At 41.7% G+C, this 22,876-nt stretch overlaps 2 protein-coding genes across 4 annotated transcripts in view; one reads left to right on the plus strand and one right to left on the minus strand.

Annotated features, from left to right (window-relative positions):
* Positions 1-15,154, plus strand: part of loxl3b (lysyl oxidase-like 3b) — a 30,668-nt gene extending 15,514 nt beyond the window's left edge. The window contains exons 5-16 of one of the 2 annotated variants that reach the window (XM_061247173.1): positions 342-398; positions 1,864-1,932; positions 3,283-3,490; positions 3,635-3,815; positions 6,970-7,124; positions 8,610-8,780; positions 10,736-10,895; positions 11,217-11,460; positions 11,893-12,008; positions 12,382-12,518; positions 12,940-13,051; positions 13,418-15,154. In XM_061247173.1, coding sequence (XP_061103157.1) covers positions 342-398; positions 1,864-1,932; positions 3,283-3,490; positions 3,635-3,815; positions 6,970-7,124; positions 8,610-8,780; positions 10,736-10,895; positions 11,217-11,460; positions 11,893-12,008; positions 12,382-12,518; positions 12,940-13,051; positions 13,418-13,491 — 1,684 coding nt within the window. In that variant the 3' untranslated portion in view covers positions 13,492-15,154. The remainder of the gene's footprint in view (positions 1-341; positions 399-1,863; positions 1,933-3,282; positions 3,491-3,634; positions 3,816-6,969; positions 7,125-8,609; positions 8,781-10,735; positions 10,896-11,216; positions 11,461-11,892; positions 12,009-12,381; positions 12,519-12,939; positions 13,052-13,417) is intronic. The other variant, XM_061247174.1, reaches the window with a different exon arrangement.
* Positions 15,155-15,282: 128 nt separating this feature from the next.
* LOC133131740 (serine protease HTRA2, mitochondrial-like) lies at positions 15,283-22,192 on the minus strand. Of its 2 annotated transcripts, XM_061247176.1 has the most exons (9): positions 21,645-22,192; positions 21,253-21,457; positions 20,528-20,722; positions 20,230-20,262; positions 19,683-19,791; positions 18,962-19,031; positions 17,327-17,422; positions 16,689-16,886; positions 15,283-15,489 (listed from the first exon to the last, which is right to left on the minus strand). In XM_061247176.1, the coding sequence occupies exons 1-8, from the start codon at positions 22,124-22,126 to the stop codon at positions 16,721-16,723; spliced, it is 1,356 nt and encodes a 451-aa protein (XP_061103160.1). In that variant the 5' UTR covers positions 22,127-22,192; the 3' UTR covers positions 15,283-15,489; positions 16,689-16,720. The 2 variants fall into 2 exon arrangements, with proteins under 2 accessions (XP_061103160.1, XP_061103159.1); XM_061247175.1 differs by lacking the exon at positions 15,283-15,489 and having other exon boundaries at positions 15,524-16,886.
* Positions 22,193-22,876: the final 684 nt, after the last annotated feature.

The raw sequence follows: 22,876 nt of genomic DNA on the forward strand, positions 1-22,876 counted from the left end.
GAATCAATCAGTAATGGAACATATATCTCAGCTATGGAAACTGCCCTGCCCTATTATGTCAGTGTTATAGATGTTGCTGATATAGTTTTGTATCCAGCCGGAATATTTGCTCCATGTCTCATTCTGCGTCATGCTGTTTTATCCATTGCATGCTAATGTTGATTGTTGTGTTTCTTGTGAAAATCACAATTTTGTGGTTTGTATTACCATAAGGCAATGTCAAAGCTGTGTATATCTCCATCAGTGGAGATGCTGAACCAATGTCTTTTTTCAAAGCGTCAAAGCTCATTGCTGAGGTGTGCATTGTAGGCTTACATGCTTTGTCTGCTTCACTCTTGCAGACGAATTAAAAGAGCTACAGGGGCAAAACCCAAGGGTAATGGTTCAGCTGGATCCAGGTATATTCTGAAGGGGAAACCACAGCTGTTTCCCCACTAGAAAATGTGTGTGTGTTCATTTCTGTAGTCTAGAAAAAATAAAACTCAAACTAACATTTATGCTAATACAGTATATGGCCCCTTTCCATAGAATTTTTGCAGATCCTGCATAGTGGATCTATGGATGTCAAGCTGTTATTCAGAAACCTCAGAATGGTAACTCAATGTGTCTGAAGGCCTCAAGCTGCAAGCAGTAACGCTGTTACTTGGTGACCATTTAAAATATGATAATTCATAATTAATCCATGTGCTTGTGATTCAATTTTAACTGGTAATAATTGAAAATTAGCATTCAAGTTTTGAAGATGCGAGCACTAAAGCTGTACAGCAGGCTGGTATGGGATTGTTGACCCACTGTCGGAATTTCTTCAAACACCTGCTATGGATTATCGTCTGAGATTAGTTATGGTCTGAGGCTGTTGAACCAGACTGGACCATGAGCAGCTGAGCCCTCAGGGCATTGGGTGACCATGTGCGGTTAGGCCTGCAGCTAGTTACGGAACAACAGTGGAAAAATTACCACACACTGCCCATTCCTTTATATATTCTGCCATACATGTTAAGTATGTGAACTCCAGTAATGTGCAGATACCCATAGCTCAATTTCCTGGAGTTAAAACCCTCACGATGAGCAGTAAATGATTACAATTCCTGTTGTTCCGTGCGGTATATGTTGGCATTGTGTATTATCTCTCTCATCAATGACCATAATACACCGTGAATAACAGACTTCAGAACATTTTTGCATACTTGGTTTCTAAGAGTATTGCTGTGATGCTTGGCAGGCTTGGTGAATTTACAAGTAATTTAGTCTGCTGTTTTTGCTTAATTATAAATGCTGAATTACAGCTTAATCTTAAATGAAATGTACCATTTTATTTAGCCATTCCCTTTAATTCATGCCACTTCATATCAGGACCAAGTATGCAACCAAAATGTGTTCACTTTTAGTCTGTCCCCAGACTAATGCAAAATCTTCTGTAATCTGCTGTGGAAAATGAATGTTCTTTTGAAAGAGGTTGACTGAAATTGCTGAAAAAGTCCTCAATAGTAAACATGATCATCTGGTCACAGGAAGATTGTAAGAACTGCACTAAGTACTGTAGCCCTTCACATAGAAAATTGCTTGTAGCTGAGGGAACTAAATTTTTCTTAAACAAATAACCAAGACTAATAAATGCCTGGTGTGTTGGTGTGGATATAAAAAATTCTGCAATCTGTTATAATCCTTAATAAACCAGGAATACACCATGCAGTGTAATTAAAATACTACTCCTTGATTGATGCAGTATTTTCAGTGTCAAAATGCCTGCATAAAAAAAACTGCCTCACAGCTGCATAAAAGTAAATATTATCAACTTCTTTCTGGCTGCTAAGTGATTTTGTCATCCCACATTTGGATTGCTAATGAATGTTTACCTTGCAGGCAGAAACCCATCCCCAAACCTAAACTTAGCCCTATGTCTCCAAAGAACAACTCTTGGGCAGGAAAAAGGTAATCTGGGGAAAGATGGGGACGACTGGTTTGCCCCCAGGGAACCAATTGGCATATTTCTGCCAGCAGCTTACTGTTTTCTTTTCCCTGAACTCTGACCCTTCCCATAATCCTTGCTCATTCCAAGGGACTGCTAAATACAAATGAAATGCATTTAAACTGATTATCTTGCTGAAGCAGGGTTGCATTGCTTAATTAAGTTACATTATTGAGGGCAACCTATGTCCATGTATTTGGTTTGGTGCAGTAGAGTATACTGATTTTGTGTAGTTTGTAAGTTGTTGTGGTTGTGTATAATTTAGTAAGCTTTATAAAGGAATGCAGAAGGAGAGGCCTGTGTAGACTGTCACTGAATATGCTTTCTTTATTCAATTGTTCTTTACTACATTATAAATACTGTACATGAAAAAATACAGTGTGTGCATGTGTGAGTGTGTGTGTGTGTGTGTGTGTGTGTGTGTACGTGCATGCCTGGGTGTGTGTGTGTGTGTGTGTGTGTGTAATTTTGTGTGCAATCTAGTTTCCTGAATAAGTAACTATGTACTGTACTTACTGAATTTATATTATAATTATGAGCTATTAAAGCAGTATTTCTTTGATGATTGTGATTTTATAATTAGCAAAAGAGTATTTTATTGAGATCCAGTGTGTGGACCCAGAGGTGCCGATTAGATGAATTACGGCTGATAATGCCATGCAGATTAACATGATCTACACTGAAGATTAGTCTGGTTTGGTCATCTTAACAGTGGATGTTAGGGGCTGGTTCACATTCCGATCACTGAGATAAAGGCTGCTTTGATGGTGGGTTGAGACCATGGGCCATGGAATGTGTGATTGTGGAACAGATGAAGTGCTCAGGATCTCAGGAATGCTGTTATAGGTCCCACCACCTCTAGGATTCCAGTGCTTGAAAGTGAAAACAATGGTGTCATTAAACATTCATGCAAGTCCAAGAATAGGTATGGACATGCTGATCTGCTTTTTATGTGTTTTATATGAACGCTGCACTCATGATGCTGTTGTTTAGTGTTTTGTCAGTCATGTATGGATCAGTTTTTGTTCAATGTGACGCAGTTCTTGCAGAGAACCTGATGTAAATATCCACGTGTGAAATATTGATCTTCAGTGAGCATGAAGAATGTGCTGCACGGCGATGAAGCCTTACTGAAGGCTGATCTCAGATCTTCTTTCATGAAATCTTCACTGTTAACGCTGATCTCAGGTGTGGTTTAATGGCGCATTCACTGCGAGGCTGATCTAAGATCACCAGTAATAAGTCCTTCACTCTAATGGCTTTTCTGAGATCCGTCGCAGTGAGAGGTTCACAGTGAAGTCTCTCCTCCTCAGGCTGTTCACAGAGAGGCAGAAGAACTTCTACCGGATCCGCTCGGCAGCTTGCCTGGGGACGGAGGTGCACTTGTCCGCCTGCCCCCTGGAGTTCAGCAAGGGGAATGGCAGCGCCCCCTGTGAGGGCGGCATGCCGGCCGTGGTCAGCTGCGTGCCCGGCCCCCTGTTCTCACACGTCAACAACCGGAAAAAGAAGCTGAAAATAACGGTAATGCTAAAGGCCTGGAAGGGATGGAAAATGAAAATGTAGCCATGGAAGCTATTTGAAAGGGCTGTATTGTAGAGCTTTATGGTGCTCCATCTCTGAAGTGCAGGTCAGTAAGACCTTCTGCAACCTGTGCTTTCCTTGCAGAGCACCGTGAGGCTGAAGGGGGGCGCTAAGATCGGGGAAGGGCGCGTGGAGGTGCTGAAGAATAACGAGTGGGGCACGGTGTGCGATGACCACTGGAACCTGCAAGCGGCCAGCGTGGTGTGCAGGGACCTGGGCTTCGGTAGCGCCAAGGAGGCCCTGCGGGGGGCCCGAATGGGCCAAAGTGAGGACCCCGAACTGATAAAAGCCAGTATTATCAAAGCTATCTTACAAAGAGGCTTATAAGCAGTAAAGCTGTGTAGTGGTGTTTCCGAGTGCAGTAAAGCAGGGAGAGTGGTGTTCAGACTGTACTTTTTTTACTGTTAAATGTACATCACTGCTAAAGGTACATCTCTAAAACCATTGGCTCTACTATGACAGAATCCAGAGCCAGGTGCATCTGGTTCACTGCTCAGCAAACCTTTATGCCATCCCAGATTTTGACACTTTGGCTCAAACAGCAGTTCTGTACAGTAGACCAATAACTCAGCAGACTAGCGTCAAGGTGCCACATTCCTGCTGGCCACTGATACTCAGTGACTTCCTCTTACCAATTAGCAAGTATTGCTAAGTTTGAAAATGTAATTACACGGGATTTGGCTTCTGATCAGCTCCAGGTTTTAAAATGGGATTGTTGCTTGTTTTGCAGCTCTTGGACAGAAAGGCTTTCTTTATGTTTATTGGATTTAGGATTTTGGATTGGAGTAAAAAATAGGCTAATTAATACAATCTGATTGCATTTGATAGCATTCACATAGTTATTGCTGCTTTCAATCTTTAGCTATATCTTTATCAGTCTATGTGCTAATACACCTACATTTTAGTGGAGTAATTGCTATCCTACTGTCTATGCCCAAACGAGTTGGCTTGATACAGCGGCAATGCCTTTCTTTTTCATCTTCTTTATATCACTGTGGAATACATGGAAAGCGCAGTTTTTATATTGCTACTACGTAGCCAACATATGAAACGGAATGCTAAGACAATGCAAACGCGTGCCTTTCCTGAAATGATCAAGAAAATGCTTTATAGACTTTATAGCTACCTGTGTGCAAGGAAATGTTATACAATAGAGCCCCAGAACTCCCTAAAAAACAGCTATTTATGTGCAGAGCCTGCACATTCTTAGGCTTTGAGTGGAACATTGGTTTGGAACTCAGCCAGCTTATGACATATAGAGAAGACATGCACTCCAGATCACACACTATGCATAGAGCAGTGAGCTAGTGATGTTGGGAAGGTGCTGTGGTGGACTGGAGTTACTGGAGAAGCTAAGCTGCCCCCTGGCCTACAGGATTTCTGGAAGGGAAGGAGAAGCGTAGAGAAAATGCCATCGGCTGTGTGTGTGCAGCAGGGTGCTGCTAAAAGTAAACAGACAGTGAGTCAGATGGATGGAATGGGATAGCAAACGATGCCAGTGCCAGCTGACAGGTCTCAAATAGGCAGCAGGGTCAAATTGTGTGGGATGCAATGTGGCTGTGTCATCATCTGGGAGTGTCTGGGCAAGTACAGGCCCACCGCCTCTCTCCTGTGTGTCTTGGATAAATGGTAAATGGCAGGCATTTTATATAGCGCCTTTATCCAAAGCGCTGTACAATTGATGCTTCTCCATTCACCCATTCACCCATTCACACACACTCACACTCACACACCGACGGCGATTGGCTGCCATGCAAGGCCCCGACCAGCCCGTCAGGAGCATTTGGGGGTTAGGTGGCTCAGGGACACTTCAACACAGCCTGGGCGGGGGATCGAACCGGCAACCCTCCGACTGCCAGACGACTGCTCTTACCGCCTGAGCCATGTCGCCTAAATGGTACTGAACATTGTAAGGCTAAATCCCATGTCTTTTCTCTGAGTAAATGCACAACTGTCCAACTTTTGTAAAGGCATTTTTTTAAAGTCTCCCAACCATGGACCTGGGCAATACATCAAACATCCCCAACATTTTTCAAAAAGGCATTCTGACATTCTGTAATTATTTGTTAGTCCTAACGGGGAGTTGATGAGGTTTTTTTGCTCTCTTTGGGGAATACCAGAAAGTTTGAGAGAGATCACAGCATGCTGCTCTACCTGGCTGGAGTTTGTAGGCACATCTAGTTTGTGGGCAAGGTCCTGTGGAAACCCCTGTAAAGCCTTATCAGTTATAAACCCTGATCAGTTTTCTATATTATGCATTTGCAAGGATGTTGTTCTTTATGTTATGTCACCCACAGTTCCTAGAGTTTTACATCTTATACATTCCATTACTATGAGTTAATGTACACAAGGGTAGCATAGCTTTTAATGTGACCTCTGTGTAACTCAGATTGAACCATAAGAATTTCTGGGAATTGTGGTATGTGCTATTGGTTCTTACCTACTGTAATTTTACATTTACCTTCTTGGGATGTAAAATGGATAAGAAAATATTCTCCCAGAATTTTCTATATTTCCCTGCATGTACCAAATAACTTGTTATTACAGTAAGTTGTGCCCGGTAGACCACAGGTATTGAAAGTTTCCAAGAGTGACAGAAGTGGACAAGGGGGCTATTTTCAATAGGACTGGGACAGATAATGTGTGGTTGTTTTAGGTACACAGCTCACTTGTACAGCAAATGTGTGTGTGTGTGTGTGTGTGTGTGTGTGTGTGTGTGTGTGTGTGTGTGTGTGTGTGTGGTTGGGATGGGGTGATATTATTGAATATTAATCTGTCTCTATGTTCACAGTATAAGCTTGAGGTTGTTGGTATGTCTGTGAGTTCCAGACTTGCAAGGTATTTCAAGGATATGCTTCCCTTTTTTGCAGTGCATATATTTCTGTCTTTGCAATAGGAAGTTATGTATAGTTATTATAAAAATACTTTATTGGTCTTCAACTGTAACAACCTATTCTTATTATAGTTATGCAGCACCCTTATTCAGGCTTATTTATGTACTGTAGCTTAATTGCGTTCCCATTGATTCAGGATTTATTGAGTGGAGCCATTCAGGTTGCATGCCACACCCATGAGCACAACAGTATGGGCCCACCACTACCATCTTCATAGACATCCAGTTCCTTCACCATGTTACACTGTTACACAATGTGCACTCATCATATAAATGTCTCATGTTTGACAGTTCATTGAAAAGATACAATTGTTGATCTATGTATGTACTTAAAACTATAAATAAAATCCAGATGTATAATATCTGACAATAATGTCTGACTAATACATACATTCAAGTTCTATATATGGCAGTGTATCAGATTAAAGGGGATTGATATTTTGGCTCATTGCTATGTCTGGGGATGGACACAAATCACACAGAGGAGTGGAACACGTGTTGATCAGCTGTGCCATGCTACCTGCAGATGTGGGACCCATCCACTTGAATGAAGTCCAGTGCAGTGGTCTGGAGCGGACCATCTGGAACTGCCGCTACAAGAACGTCACGTCGGAGACCTGCAAGCATGAGAAGGACGCCTCTGTGAGGTGCAACGTTCCCTACATGGAATACGAGAAAGCGGTCAGAAACGCCGCCATCTTGTCTGCATCGCACCATCTGCGTCAGGCAACTCTTTCAAAGCTGTTTTTTAGCAGGGATGTTACTGTACTTACACATCAGTGTGACTGCCATATCTCATGAAAGCTGTGTTGGCCTATCCACAGTGTATGGTAATCATGGTAATACCTTGATTGTACATTTCTGTGAATAATTTATTGAAATGTTACGCACTGTGTCCCATATTAAGTGACGGTGTAATGCTCACCATAATTTGAAAATGTGTACAATAATTTAATCAAAGATTCATCTTAATATTCACATCAAGTGCAACTGAAAAACAATTACACTTTTTTTAAGAGACACAAATGTTTTATTTATCATACAGTGGAATGTCAAATACGCCATTCATGCATAAATGGTGTTGTTCCCCAATCAGAAAAGTCATTTCTCTTTAAGTTTAGTCAGTCACATCAGTTCAGATCTGTTCTTTTATGAGCAGTTTTGCAAATCAATAACCAAATACATTTATAACATAAATTATTTATGAACATAAATGATTTGGTACTTTTATCTGACCATTGTCGGTATTGGCATTTATGCGTAGTCTTTCCCAGGACAGCAATTTTCATTGGTTTCACCGGCATCCTATTGCCTGCTGCATCTAACTCCAAACAAGTGCCACCAAATTGGTTAGATGGCATAATCACTTGGACCTCACATGGCAGAAAATACAGGGGGGTAACATCACATGAAACCAATTGATTACATTGTTTGGAAGTGCTCAGTAGATGTGTGGTAATTGAAGTGCCCGTGCTTATTTCAGTGGCTTTGCTCAATCTGCTGAGTAGTAAAGACCATGAGAGACACCAAGGCCCAGTGTTAAACAAACCAATGACGAATTATAATCACATTTGATTTGAAGGCAATGGGAAAGCCATGTAGTTAAAACAATAACACACTGGGTCCTAATATAACTTTAAACTTGTGGGTATGCATACAGTAAGTGTGCATATAAATATCAAATAATGTTTTCCACCATCAGTCTCAAAATATTCCAGCTGCTGAAATGTTTTACTGCTGTTTAAAATGAATTTACAATGAAAATGCTGACACTTATACAATGGTCATTATAACCACAGGCTGCAAGAATGCACATATATAAACTTGTTTTCAGCTGTCAGATAAGAGGGAAATTAACGTTTATTTGCTGAGAGTAAAATGCTTGCATAATTTCTCACCTGTACACTGTAATATTAATATAAAGGGTTATATAAAATGTCTCAATATACCAGTGCCTTCAATTTTGCGTAAAAGTAGAGCTTGCTGCTCGTTTACATGCTTCAGAAACTCTGATTCTCGACATGCCTAGCAGCTGGGCCAGGATGTATCTGATTGGGCTATAGATACTTCCAGCTGGATACGGCTATAAGGCAGGCTATGTTGGAATCTGAGGCCACTGAGTTTCTGTGCTGCTCTGCCACTCCAAACACCCCCTCGCCCCCGCAGGTCCGCATCACAGGTGGGCGCACCCGCTACGAGGGTCGCGTGGAGGTGATGACCACCGACGGGAACGGGACGCAGGGCTGGGGGCTGGTCTGCGGAGAGGGCTGGAGCACGCGGGAGGCCATGGTGGTCTGCAGGCAGTTGGGGCTGGGCTACGCTAACCACGGCCTGCAAGTAGGTCGCCCGCCAAGCTGGTGGGCTGTCGGATCAGCTCCCCTTGACGCTAGAATTGTCATCTAACCCTGCTCAAACTGGCTAACACATGCACAGAGGTTACACTGCTAGAGCCAACCTGTGTGAGGTGGATTCACCAGATTCAGATGTTTCATTCAGAGCGCGGCCTGGTGTGTTTCAGAACCTTGGGGATAAGTTTGTTCTTCCCCACAAAACCGTTGTCTCTCACTGACCTCAATTTACTGTATGAGATCTTTTCTCTGGAAGAACAGTCCACCATCTATGCCCTTGGTGATTATTTGGCTGCTCACTGCCTTGCATTCGAGTCTGGTCAATGACAAAACAGTAATGGCAGGCTTTGGGCTTGACCACGGTCTATTTTTACACAGAGGCTGAGAGGCTGGTCCTCATAGCACAGTTTGAGGGCGCAGACTTGCATGCTTGCATGCTGACATCCCGTAGGGCTTTTCTGCAGATCCGGATCGCCGGTGGACGGACGAGGAATGAGGGTCGGGTAGAGGTTAAAATTGGGTCCAAGTGGGGCACTGTGTGCAGTGAAGGATGGACCACAAGGGAGGCCATGGTGGCCTGCCGACAGCTAGGGCTGGGGTACACCGTGCATGCCGTCACTGTGAGTAAGACTGGGAGAGAGTGGGTGGGGGCTTCCATAGACCCACACAGACATACCAATTATATAGACATACACTTACCAGTATTGAGATTGCAATAGTAGTTAGCAGTGCTAACTTTATTCCACAGTAAACATATTCTCTCTAACTTTTGACATTGGAGAGAAATGTGCTTTTTTTATAGTATTGACATTTGATGTTGTTGTATTTACAAGTTGATTTTGTTGCATTACCTATTCACTGTAAAATAGGAGTGTGCATAAACCCTTTAAAACTAAAAAAGGGAGTCCATCAGAGGAACTATTTTCCTCAGTTTTCCACAGAATGATGAACAGTCAGATTGAGGACTATTGTCTCATTATTATGTAGAGCAGAGCTGTGGTTTCACTTCATCCAGAAAAAGAGGCTTGATGACATTCACAGCCCTGTCTGTCCGTGCAGAGTTCCAGCTTTATTTAATGTCAGCCAATGGGTCCATTTATTTCCACTCATTTTGAATGTTTAGACCCTGTAGACCATGTATTTGGTCGTTATAATTCAACACTGGGTTTCCAAACCTCTCCTGCACATTGGTTAATTATTTGTTCTGTGCAACTGTCCTGAATTGTACATTTGTGCAAAAGATAAAAAATAAAAATAAGTAAATAAATCAATAAATCAATAAATCAATAAATACTCTGCAGTTGCTAACTACATTGATTTGTGTTCATCAGTGGTGCAAATTTTTAATTTTGTTCCTCATGTAGATGAGACATGGCTTTTATTGACATGAAAGGCACATTATAGCACTTGATATTTCATTTTCAAGGTCCTGCCAATTTCAGATTTTGTTGTGATGTCACTACTAAATTAGATTATGTGTAAGCAGTTTTTGTCTTTGTTTGAGGTTTCCTGTCTTAATGGCCCGTGTATGAACTACTGTATTGAGTGTTAAGACATACCAGACGTACCACGTTAGACACTAATGTTGGAGTTGCTTGATTACATTATTACATTATTGGCATTTGGCAGACGCTCTTATCCAGAGCGATTAGACTTAAGCAGGAGACAATCCTCCCCTGGAGCAATGCAGGGTTAAGGGCCTTGCTCAAGGGCCCAACGGCTGTGCGGATCATATTGTGGCTACACCGGGATTAGAACCACCGACCTTGCGTGTCCCAGTCCTTTACCTTAACCACTACGCTACAGGCCGCTGATGAATTAGTTATTTCCACACTCTCCCTTAAAACTAGGCAGAAAAAAAGAGAAGATTGACGTTTTTCCATCATACATGCAGGCGTATCTTTCCATGTCCCCCCTAACCCCTGTTTGTTGGGTGTTGCCAAGGAAACGTGGTACTGGGATGGCAGCAACGTGACAGAGATGGTGATAAGTGGGGTGAAGTGCTCCGGGGACGAGATGGCGCTCAGCCACTGCCAGCGCCACAAGGCTGTCAGCTGCCAGAAGGTGGCGGCGCGCTTCTCCGCGGGAGTCATCTGCTCTGAGAGTGAGTGAGCAGGGGGACAGAGTCACCCCTCCTGCCTTTCATGTGGGCGAAATGGAGATGACTCAGGTCTGAGTTAGGCCCTGTGTCGGACATTGATTCCCCTGGAGTCAAAGAAAGAGCATACTTCATGACTTATTCACAGACCTTTCCTTTCAAAAGTTTTTTCACTGATGATGAAAATGTTTGCTCTTTGTATCTTTCACTTTTCCTTGATGTGAGTGTTTTTATTTCTGTGAAATGTTGAAATGATAAAAAGAACAAATATTAAACTCTTATTTTAAGTCTGTAGTAGCTGTAATAAGTTTTCTCTCTGTGCGTTAGCTGCCTCCGACCTGGTCCTGAACGCCTCGCTGGTCCAGCAGACGGTGTACATCGAGGACCGGCCCCTGCACATGCTCACCTGCGCCGCGGAGGAGGACTGCCTCTCCAAGAGCGCGGCCCAGGCCAACTGGCCCTACGGCCACCGCCGCCTGCTCCGCTTCTCCTCCCAGATCCACAACATCGGCCGCGCCGACTTCCGCCCCAAAGCCGGCCGCCACTCCTGGGTGTGGCACGCCTGCCACGCGTAAGGCTGGGTCTGCTCTTTCAGGGGTTCCCAAAAACCGGTCAGGGGAACCCTCCATATAAAAATACTTTTTTTAGACATACTTTAGATTTTACCAATTATCTCAATGCAGTATAGATCCATAATATAATTACAATCTGAGATTAATTCATTATTGTGTTTGGTGGCATTGCACATCATTTGTATCATAGAATATAATTTCTGTAGTGACTGCTAATCTTCTGTGATTAAGAACGAGTGATTAATTTAAATAATATATTGACCAGAGGCTGCACTCGTTTCCAGGGCAGAAATTGGCTTCTGATTGAAAGACAACAATGCAGCTCTGTCAAACTGGAGTGGAAATGCCCCTATCTTAAACATATTGCTCCTGTGTATGCACATGTTTGTATCTGTCCCATGAATCATCTCACCCCATTTGTGTACTCTCAGGCATTACCACAGTATGGATATCTTCACCCACTATGACCTGCTGTCCGTCAATGGGACCAAGGCAGCGGAAGGTCACAAGGCCAGCTTCTGCTTGGAAGACAGTGACTGCCAGGAAGGTAGGAGCCAATGGAAACCCTGGCACAAGGGCTGGGCTTTGTATGAACAACCAGCAGAGTGCTACAGAATCAACTTTGAGATGCTTGACTGCTACTCCAACCCCCAGTTTGCACACCTGCTGAGCCTTTCTCCAAAATAAGGGATGGAACTGATATTTAAGTAGTTCCAAATTCAGGACCAAATCATATCTCAGCAAGCTTGCATGAATAGAGTTTGTATGGGAGTGAAAATATAATTTCTCAAAATCGTTACATTTCAAGAGTGTGTAGCACATTTAGATTTGTAATACATTACATGAGTTACATAAAGTCTAAATGTAATATTGTTCATTACCAATCTGTTAATTGCCATTGTTTGCACTATGTATGGCAGGTGTTTCAAAGAGGTATGAGTGTGCCAACTTCGGTGAACAAGGCATCACAGTGGGTTGCTGGGACTTGTATCGCCACGACATCGACTGCCAGTGGATAGACATCACTGATGTCAAGCCAGGAAACTACATATTACAGGTAAAAACCAGACAGGGTCAGAGGTTTTAGCCAGGAAGGAAGTATGACCTTATTCAGGTGGCAGTGTGGAGGGCCATTAACATAAAGGGATAACAGTGACAAAAGGGTTGTGGGTTCCTACCCCAATTAGATACTTTCTGCAAGAGACACACTACATTAATATATTTGTACTAATTAATACACATGTATAATTACACCTGGCTCGTTCTATATATAGGTTCTAGGAAGATACATACATATAAGATACATCTACTGTACAAAGATAATACATATAAAATGAATGATATAGTTGATATTTACCAGGCTGTTGGGGGATGGAACGTGGAAGACTATGTAACTTCTGCAGTGGTCTGGCTTTGAAGATGAACACAGATCAGTAGCCCACCGTCTCACTGTTTCTCCTCCACCTCCCCAAACTCAGATCATGATCAACCCCAATTTTGAAGTGGCAGAAAGCGACTTCACCAACAATGCCATGAAGTGCAACTGTAAATACGATGGCCATCGCATTTGGCTACACAACTGTCATATCGGTAAGTCACAGCACAGCTTTGACAATGAGTTGATATTTGTGTCAAATAAATTCAATTAATATTCACATTAACATTGACATTCAGTTAATCTTTTCTTAATGTCAAGTGATGCACTTTTTCCTAATACACCATCAATCATAATATGTCAAAGTTGGGTGAGAAAGTATATGAAAATTAATTATAAAACTTTCTGGCTAGGTAGCACGTGTATGCTAGCACAACTGATTGTATTAAATATGCAAGCTGCACAGTTAGGTGCCCATTTTATAATCAGATCAATGGCTTGTGGTTTTGAACTTTGAGCTTTATCATTTCTCTGGACAATCATCTGTCTCCATAGTTCTCTTCTCCCCATTCTCCCCACAGGCGACGCTTTCAGTGAAGAGGCAGAAAGGAGGTTTGAAAAGTACCCTGGGCAGCTCAACAACCAGATCTCCTAAGTCCAGTAAAGGCTCAGTACAGCAGGAAAACTAAAGGGTTGTCCTTTAGTGCCATGTGCCCAAACCCCTTTTTTAACTACCTATTCCTACACCTTCCTGGAACAGGCCACCAACCCAAAAAGAGAGCTGAATTAATGATGAACTATTACAGCATTCTGGGCTGCAGTAGCATATAATATCTGTTGCAACCCTCGATTCCCCTTTATCAGGCTGTGTGATTGCTTCACCCAGTACATGCGTTACATTTGCAAGTGTATAATACTTGAATACTTTCTCATTGAAATACACCATTTTCGCCTTTCCCCCTTTAACAGAAAAGAAAGCAGCATTGTATATATAGTTCCAAGCTGGGAAAGTGTGCTACTTAAGATTTCAGTCAACTTTGCTATAATTTGTTCATATTTCTATTGTACAATTACTAATGCATGGCCTGTGTTAAGAAAGAATGTGTGTAAATGACCTGTGAATACAGAAAGTTTCATTTGCCCAGTGGACTGGGATACACAGCAATTATGTTGTTGGTCCTGTCAATCAAGTGCATTCCTTACTGTTGGAAGTGGGCAGAAATACCATTTCCCATAATTTGTTGATACTTATGATCCCATAAGTATAAATTGAGAAGTGTTAATGCCATCCAAATCACTTCTGTCCTCTGAGTGCTAATGAACAACACATAGAGCTATATATGCAAGGATTCATTTATGTGTAACTAGCCTGTTGGCAAAGGTCGCTTTTAGCATGCTAGAGCCTTCCTAATACAGAAAAGGTGGGTGGCCGTAGGGAAAAACATCTGTGTGATGTAAACACAGTAGTCAGTCAATGGCTATATTTCTACAAGGATGTTGATGCTTTCTCATTAAGGACAGCTAAAAACAGTCACTTCTAGTTTTAACAAACAGATTTTCTAAACTAATATTTAAAAAAAATCATCTTGTGGTTAACAGTGGGTTGAATGAATCATTTATCTGACAGAATGATGAGGGTTATAATGCAATCCAGCCAAGAACAATTGTACAGCTGTTTTCATTTGTCTTATGCATGGGTTATTTCTTATTTTTCTGAACTGTCGATTTACTACTGGTGTTTTTTACAGTTGGTGAACTTTTGTCTTGCCTAGTACAAAGTTCTATAAAGCAAGTCACAGAAGATGTTCAACTGAATGTTTAAAGTGGCATTATTTTATGGCAATGGAAACATAGCTAGTTTATAACACACTATAGTCTTGTCACTATTTGAGCCCTGTCTGATTAGTAGAACCCAGCAAAGATGTTTTGAAAGGGGACATGCACCTTTATCTTCCATGTGAAACTGCACTGAACACTCCCCAGCTTGGAAACTTTTGAAACAAAATGGCAGAAGCTGCATGCCAGTCATACCATAAGAAACTGAACGGACATTGATTCCACCTTCCCTCACTGCAGGAAAGGGTTAGGAAGATAATGAATTTTGTGCCCTTTTTTACCTTTGTTTTGTTTGCTTTGTTTGGAACTGCTTCCTTTGTAATTAACCATCTTGTTGAATGTATTTATTGTCCATTTGCTCAAGAATGTGGACTAAGAAAACATTCATTATCAATTCCAAATGTTCATGCCAAGAGCGATGTAGGCCATACTGTATGCAAAGCAGATCAAACTAAAATAAATCTAAACCAGGAAGTGTGTGACCTGCTTTCACCTTGTCTAGTGTTTCAAATGTTCATGCCTCATTTGCATACATGGCATGGTACAACCCCTGACATCCAACTGCCAAATCCTCTGGTTTTGTGCTTTTCAACAAAAACACTGCTTCCGGTTTCCTGTCCTGCGTAATGGAGTTTTTAATTGTCTAATTCACATTTTTCTCATTAAACAATGTTCACAAAAACAAAAAAATCCAAACTGAAGATAGGGTCTGAAATGTAAAATGGTGTGTATTTCAGTAAAGGAAATGACCGTGGTTGAAACTGCATCTGTTTTCACAGCATCTGGCAATTTGGGTTTAGGTTTGGCTCCGTTGTGCCTGCAACCACAATAAGCAAACAATAGTCTGAAAATAAATTAAATCTTTTCAACGTTTTTATTTTTCAAATTTTATTTATTTTATATATTATAGTTTTATTATGCCTGCTTTCCAACAGACATATCCAGTAGTTTTGAAACATGTAAGTAAATGGATAAACGGATTAAAATGATAAGTAACAGATTTTGAAAATCCATGGGATTGTCTTTTACAAGCAATACGAAAAGACAGGAGGGAACCAAAAAAACAGAGGAAGTTTGATGATGTTTTTAGATCATAAGCATTGATACATCTCTCAGTTTGGGGCATTACAATGGCCCTAAAACACACATTTGCCAATTAATCTGCTGATCTTCAGTCTTTCATAAATAGGCTCCTGTTCTTATACTAAGGCAGGCTGTCAAATTCCCAGGGGGCTGCATTGTCTGCAGGCGTTTGTGATTTTCTTTCAATGAGCTGTCAGTCAAGGCCTTGAGTACAAGGTGTGTGGATTCCTTAGCCCATCAGCGACTTAAATGAATAACTGATGCTGAGAACACCCTGAAAACCAGGCAGACATTGCAGACCTCCAGGACTGAAGTCAAAGGACTAATTACTAATTTGTAGAATAGATAAACATAAAGACCTACCACATTTTTTTCAACAACAAATAAGGTCTGAAACTCTTTATTCCAAATTTATCTCCAAGCTTTCATAGAACAGTCTAAACTGTTCCATGTTCCATCAAGAGACCTTAAATCAGGGACTCCAAGATCTACTTTTTCACAGTAGTAATAGCAGGCAGAGCACTTGAATTTGCATAAAATTTCTCATTTATCTTTACGTCACATTTCCATAACTGACTGTACTCTTCATTGATTAAGAACACATGCGTGGAAAATACAAATGAAAACCTACACCAGCGGTGGGTCTTTCAGACACATACTTAATACTGTTCTTCAGATTACAAAACTATTATTCAACTGTCCCAATCAGAAATGCAGACAGATAAATTTGTTGAAAATAAATTAAAGGCAAAACTGTTCTCTGGAGCAAGACTTCTCTGGAGCAAAGTACTGCCGAATGCTGGTCATGCCATTCCAAGTTTTTCCAAATCAACCTCCATCTACCTCTCAGACCAATTTTTGAAAAAAGCAATTTGGAGCATGTAGCCATAGCCCTCCAACGGCCTCCTGTGCCCATAGGCACTGTTACCCTACCCCAGTGTCCTGTAATCCTGGTGAAGGGGCTGTCACTCCGCAAACTCAGGAGTCACGTGTAGCATAAGCAGATCAGGGCCACGCCTCACGACCAAGTTAATGCTGTCGCTGGTGCGCACGGCGTTGTAGATGTCCTCCGACGTTTTCACCGATGTCCCGTTTATCTTCACCACAATGTCGCCTGGTTTCAGCCCCGCCCTGGAGCAGAGGGGTCACAAAGATCAGGCCAGATTAACAAAGAAATAAGGCCTGAAAATACAACTATTTATTTGCAACTTGAATTATGAATTCATTTAAAAGAACTTGTAAAGTTTTGAGACGATTACAAAATGTAGTTACTTTTTTTATTTAATTTTTTTCAGAAGGCTAAATACCCTTGTCTAGGTACTCCAAGCCAACCTCCACCAGTGTTATCAAAACTATGGTTAGAGTGAATTGTATGTTAGGTGCCCATACCTGCAATACCTGCATAACAACAGGCAAGATGGTAAAGCAACCCAGTCTTTGTGCACGGACTAAAAAAAAAAAAATCTTTTTGGAAGGCTAAACATGCATGTTTCAGGTCTATCTGGCACAGATGTGCTTTTGGGTCATGCTCTGCGGCCTGCCTCCCTGGCCACTTCCTGTGCAGAACTTACCGAATGGCAGGGGACCCTACGATAACGCGCTGGATCAGAATTCCGTGGGAGACATCAGGAAAGGATGGGTCTCTCATCTTCAGCTCTGCAATGATGCTGACGATAAGAGAAAGAGTTGCTCAATGCACAGGTCATCCATGATCAGTATGTGATGAAAATGAGCCTTCCAGGCTAGCTCTGGCACATTTACAGAAATGTAATTAATGTGCATTGTCCCTGTCAAATACAGTAATATATTACATTACGTATATATAGTATTATACATTCCACAGTGCTAATCCTTCACTTCAGCACAATTAATAAAGGTGGCCAATTAAATACACAGAACACACAGATCCTGGCCGCCTGACATTTCTTGCATGTCGTTCCCTCTCTCTCGCTCCCATTCTTCCTGTATCTGTACTGTCCAATAAAGCGGTCTCTCTATTAGGGCTGCAACGATTAATCGACCATGTAATTTCTTCAATTTGGATATTCATAACTGACGCGTCACATTGTTTTGAACATGGCGGCGGCAAGCCCAGCTGAGAGTGCGCGAGCCAGTTCATCCAAAAAATCCGAGCATCCAAAGTGTGGGAATTCTTTAAGCAAAGACCCAATAACAAGGTGTTTTTCACCCTGTGCAAAGACGAAACGGCAGATCACAGCAGCACGACGGCCATGCCAACACTTAAAAAAAAGGATCCAGGAGCTGTGATGCTTGGTTATCTAGCTTGTTATGGTTATGTATATGTATCTCTGTAACGTCATTGAATGAGCTGTATTAAATTATAGTGTGCTGATTGCGTGATTTTAGTTAAATTAACCTAAAGCCCACGCATGTCTGAAATCTAGCTAGAGCTCTCGTATTAATGTAAATAGCCATGATAATTGTTGGAATTGGACTGGACTGTTTGAATTGTTATAACGCCACAGTTGCACTAATGCTACAAAGCCCTATTTCCACTCCCGAGTTCTGACGGTTCCAGCCACTTAACGTCATGCATACCGGTAGCAATATTAATCGATAACAAAATAATTGTTAGTTGCAGCTCTACTCTGCACTGTACTTCCCAATAAAGCTGTCACTATACCGCACTGTCCAATATAAAATATCTTTATGAAATTCTTTTTTTATTAATAAAAAAAATAACAAACAGCCACAATGTGATAAAGCACACTGTAGCCTCTTGATTGTCAGCCTTTGTTAAACATTAATCAAAAACAGATGCACATCAAAGAAACCTCATTTAAAGAACAACAACACTGTAAAATCTGAGCCTGACTGAGATCTCTTCAAATCACCTGCAACTCAAAATATTGTGCACACTTCCCTTTGACAGCCTTTGCTGTACTAATACCAGACCTGGGTCAAATACCTAAATGTTTCGGATTCAAATACTTTTCTGTACTCAACTGATATTGCCTGGTGCGACTGAGCCAACCAAGAGGACCAGAAGGAAGGGTTTGCATTTCTGAGAGTATTTTTTAGGTTCCAATACACCAGACAAGGTCATTAAAGCGTAGAAGTGGCTTCTAATTTTTGTCTTTGACACCTGTCATTGCCTTGGGCCAAAAAGCTGAGAATTTTTCACATTATTTCAGTTTCCTCATCATTATGGAACAAATGAGACAACACTGAAGCGACGATACTACCTCGGCGTTAGAGTCAGCATCATCACCCCAATGTATCGCCGCTTTGCTTCACTCTCACCAAACCACGACTCTGAGGAAAGAACAAGGAGTGTGATACAAATTTAAACACTACTACTACAAAAGTACAGAACACTCAGTAACATGAACATGAGCTTTACAATAAAAACAAAGCCACAGCAGAGTGGAATTATCAATAAAATTCTGTGGACTGAAAATCTAACAAAAAATGGTGATGCCGTATAAATGCGAATACAGTTCGCACATGTGACATACAGATGAAAACAAGCACACTACATTTAGTACAACTAATAAAGCACATAGCAACAGCTTACGGTTTTCAAGAACAAGCTTTTTTTCCTCACAATGTAATCAAATGTATTCATTCATCAAAATCCAGATGCATTGCCAGAAGGATAATGAGGCCCTTTAATCAGAGAATTCTGAAATCCAGCTCAACTTCAATCATAGGGAGATTTTTATTTTTATTTAGCCCTACCTGTAGTCACAATGGTTTTGTAATTATGGTTATCAATAAACTTGGGTTTGCATTGTACTTCCACATGCAAACTACTAAATAGCTACTTAATAGTTAAAGACTGGGAGTGCTATTTTTACAGGTCAGAATGGTTGCGACTACAGTAAATGTTTGTATTGGGGGTCAGACCTGTGGCCTGACCTGTGAAATAAGGTTCAAAGGTCAGGGGTCAGGGGGTTGACTCACTCTTCTTGTCAGCGGCTCGGTCGAGGAAACGTCTGAGACTGTCTGAGGGGATGGCAAAGGAGATGCCAGCAGTCACCTTCATGGTGTTGATACCGATGACCTCACCGTCCTGAGTGTGAGAGAAGTAATTTGGCTGTAAACAGTATGAGCAGAATGCCACTAAACTGGATCCTGCTCATTTCAGAAAGAGGAACAGGTGCAGGACTAGCCTGTCAGCCTTTAGACCTCCACCCACACAGAAAACCCAACTCCCAAGTGCAGGGAGAAATGATGGAGGATGTACACATTTAATCCCCTCATACTGTAAATGTTAAAGGCTTGTACCAACCCATAGAAATAAATGAACAGACAAGAAAGCATGGGTATTCCATTAAGCATCTCCCCGAGGTCTACTAAAAATGACTTTTTAATAAGAGAAAAAAACACAGACAACTGATATAACTCATGGGCGTCCATTCCCTCCCCAATACTTGATTAAGAAATAGAATAAAATGGACATGCTCCTAAAGTCCTAGGGACTAAGGAAGCCAAAGGATCAAAGACTCACCAGGTTAATAAGAGGGCCACCAGAATTTCCAAACTGCAAAACAACAAAAGCAAAAGCATGACTAAACCCATGTGAGTCACAGCTCAATCACATAATCTCCAACACTCCCCATCTCTTCATATGATTTAGCACTGCATTAAGCTCTAAAATGTAATAGCTTGAAAATATATTGCCATTGCAAAAAATAACATAAAGCTCTCTAAAGCATCCCCAACATACCAACTGGATGAGGTTGTTCATCAAGCAGATGACAAATTTGAGGACACCACAGCACGTGGGTTTATGGACCGGGACTTACGTCAATCGCAGCGTCTGTTTGGATGTAGTCCATGTTGGAGTTGGACAAGCCCAGCTCGCGGCTGCCCCTCTGCACAGAGCTGACGATACCTGATGTTATGGTGTTACGGAGGGCGAAAGGACTCCCCATGGCGACCACAAACTCACCCTGCCGCACCTCAGCGGAATGCCCCAAGGGCAGGGTGGGTAAAGGGTGCTGAGGGAGCGGGGAAAACAGTCACTGCTTATGCAGCAAGTACTGACTGGAAGACCCAGCTTTCTCATGCCATTTCTGCCTTGATTACAGCTAGAGGCGGAGCTTAATAGACACAGATTTACAGCTCTAATGCAAGTCATCCATTTTCAAATGACATCCATTTACTTAGCAAACCGTTGACAGAGCTTAAAATACCCTATTCACAAAACTGTACACAAATTTCGAACATCCAATCCAAGAGTTGGATTTATCACATAGATAAAATGTAATAAAATAAAAAAAAACTGTTGATTCAATACATATATCCATTGAATTATTCCATCTGTATTTATAATGGACGGCAACTATAAAAATACAAAGGTTATTAAAATAATGCACAAAATCTTCCTTTTTTGGAAGCAATAGTGGTTTACCACTTTTAATTAGCTAACTATACTTCACAACTCTCCAGCCAAGGGTATCAACCCACCATATGTCCCACAACGTGCCTCTTAGGCAGATGTACAGCTAGTGTAGCCATAGCCGCCTACCTGAGCATTGATTTTGATTGTTGCAATGTCTGCAACCTGGTCTACATCTTGAACTGTGGCATTGTACGTCTCCCCGTTTGTCAGTTTAACTCGGACGCCGCGTTTGTTGGCAACAACATGGGCATTCGTGACAATAAGTCCATCTTGATTGATGATAAAACCAGAGCCATTGGAGATGGGGACTTCCCTGCCGGAAAACGGGTGCCTGACACGGAAAGAGAATGACAATTATGTAGTTATATGAACATTGTCTGTGTCTACCAGTGTAACAGTAAGCCCTCTCAATTTGGTTATTTGGAAGCCAGCCTAATCCTGAAAGCTATCTTTCAAGTTATGTGGCCTAATCTGCGTAATTAAGCGCAATTGTCAAACGGCAGTCTCGATTACCTTACCTTCCCATTATCTCAATGTACACAACTGCAGGTGCAGATTTTTCCACCACATCTGCAATGAAGTTGTATCTGTAACGCGGCGTGTCAGGTTTGAAAGGGGAAGCACATCGCGCTGTTAACAGCACGTTCTCCAGGACAGAGTGAGTATTGATTGTGAATCTCCCAAACCCACACTGCTTCTCCTCATTTCTGAAAGAATAAAAAAGTGCGGCTCCACCGACTCCAAACCCGGTCGCGAAGGCTGTCCAAATTAAATTAGTCCGATGTTTGCCCCTGCCCCACCCGCTTTCTGAAGTCCGTAGCGATGGCAATGTATTCTCGCTATCATTACTTTGGTCAGCTGCGTTATGTCTGTCTTGTATACTGTTTCCAGAAATGTGGCATGTTGATCGTCGTTCCGACTTCAACCACGATTGAAAATTATGGTCCCGGGAACATTTCCTAAATATCCGTAACAAACTACGACTCGTAGGCGCTGCCATATTGGAACAGTTAGATGAAAAAACTTTATTTGTATTTCCTGTTAGAACCAACCTTAGACGCTCTATGGAAACATTAGAGCTCGAAACAATCCTTTATCTGATTGGTTCTACGCATTATGACGTTGCAATGGTTTCCGTGTGTTAAGTAAAAAAAAAAAAAAGATTTCAGTGGGCTTAACATGTTCAGTTTGTAAAGGTTATATTTGATTCTGTGTAAGACGACAAATAACTGTCGGAGATAATTTAAATAGCCATTAAACCGAGAGTTTGTTCATTTAACACCAACGCGTTAACTGTTTACATACCGGCAACTGAATCTACAAATAAATGCAGAATTAGATTATAAGAATAATTACTTTTTCAACTGAGATAATTAATCTCCTCAATTGTCCCATTATTGTTCAGAGTTGAGACAAGCCACCTTTTTCTTTGTTTTAATAGGCCATTCAACTTTGCATGGATATTTTTGCCAAAATCTGTCCAAATAGGTTTGAAACCCAAATGATGATTGACACCCAACTCTTTCGCTCCTTCTCCCCGACAGGACAGGTCTCTGCCTGCCTCTGCTTGCCTGGGGAGCATCGAGAGCTGGATGGACAACCACCATCTAAAACTCAACCCAGGTAAGATGAAAATAATCTTCATTCCTGCTCTAACCTCTACCCTACTTGATTTCTCTATTTCCCTTGGGCACACCTTGGCGACATCAATGCTCTGTGCAAGGAGTGGTGGTGGATAACAGACTGTCCC

Source organism: Conger conger, chromosome 6, assembly GCF_963514075.1.
Source record: "Conger conger chromosome 6, fConCon1.1, whole genome shotgun sequence".
NCBI classification, from domain to species: domain Eukaryota; kingdom Metazoa; phylum Chordata; class Actinopteri; order Anguilliformes; family Congridae; genus Conger; species Conger conger.

What these genes read in the sequence shown, in the direction of transcription:
- LOC133131740 (XM_061247176.1), bottom strand. Translation starts at nt 22,126, where the DNA reads ATGGCAGCGCCTACGAGTCGTAGTTTGTTACGGATATTTAGGAAATGT. An exon ending in GTGGCCCTCTTATTAACCTG is followed by an intron (nt 19,792 to 20,229) that starts GTGAGTCTTTGA and finishes TCTCACACTCAG; the next exon opens with GACGGTGAGGTCATCGGTAT. An exon ending in GTAGGGTCCCCTGCCATTCG is followed by an intron (nt 16,887 to 17,326) that starts GTAAGTTCTGCA and finishes CCTCTGCTCCAG; the next exon opens with GGCGGGGCTGAAACCAGGCG.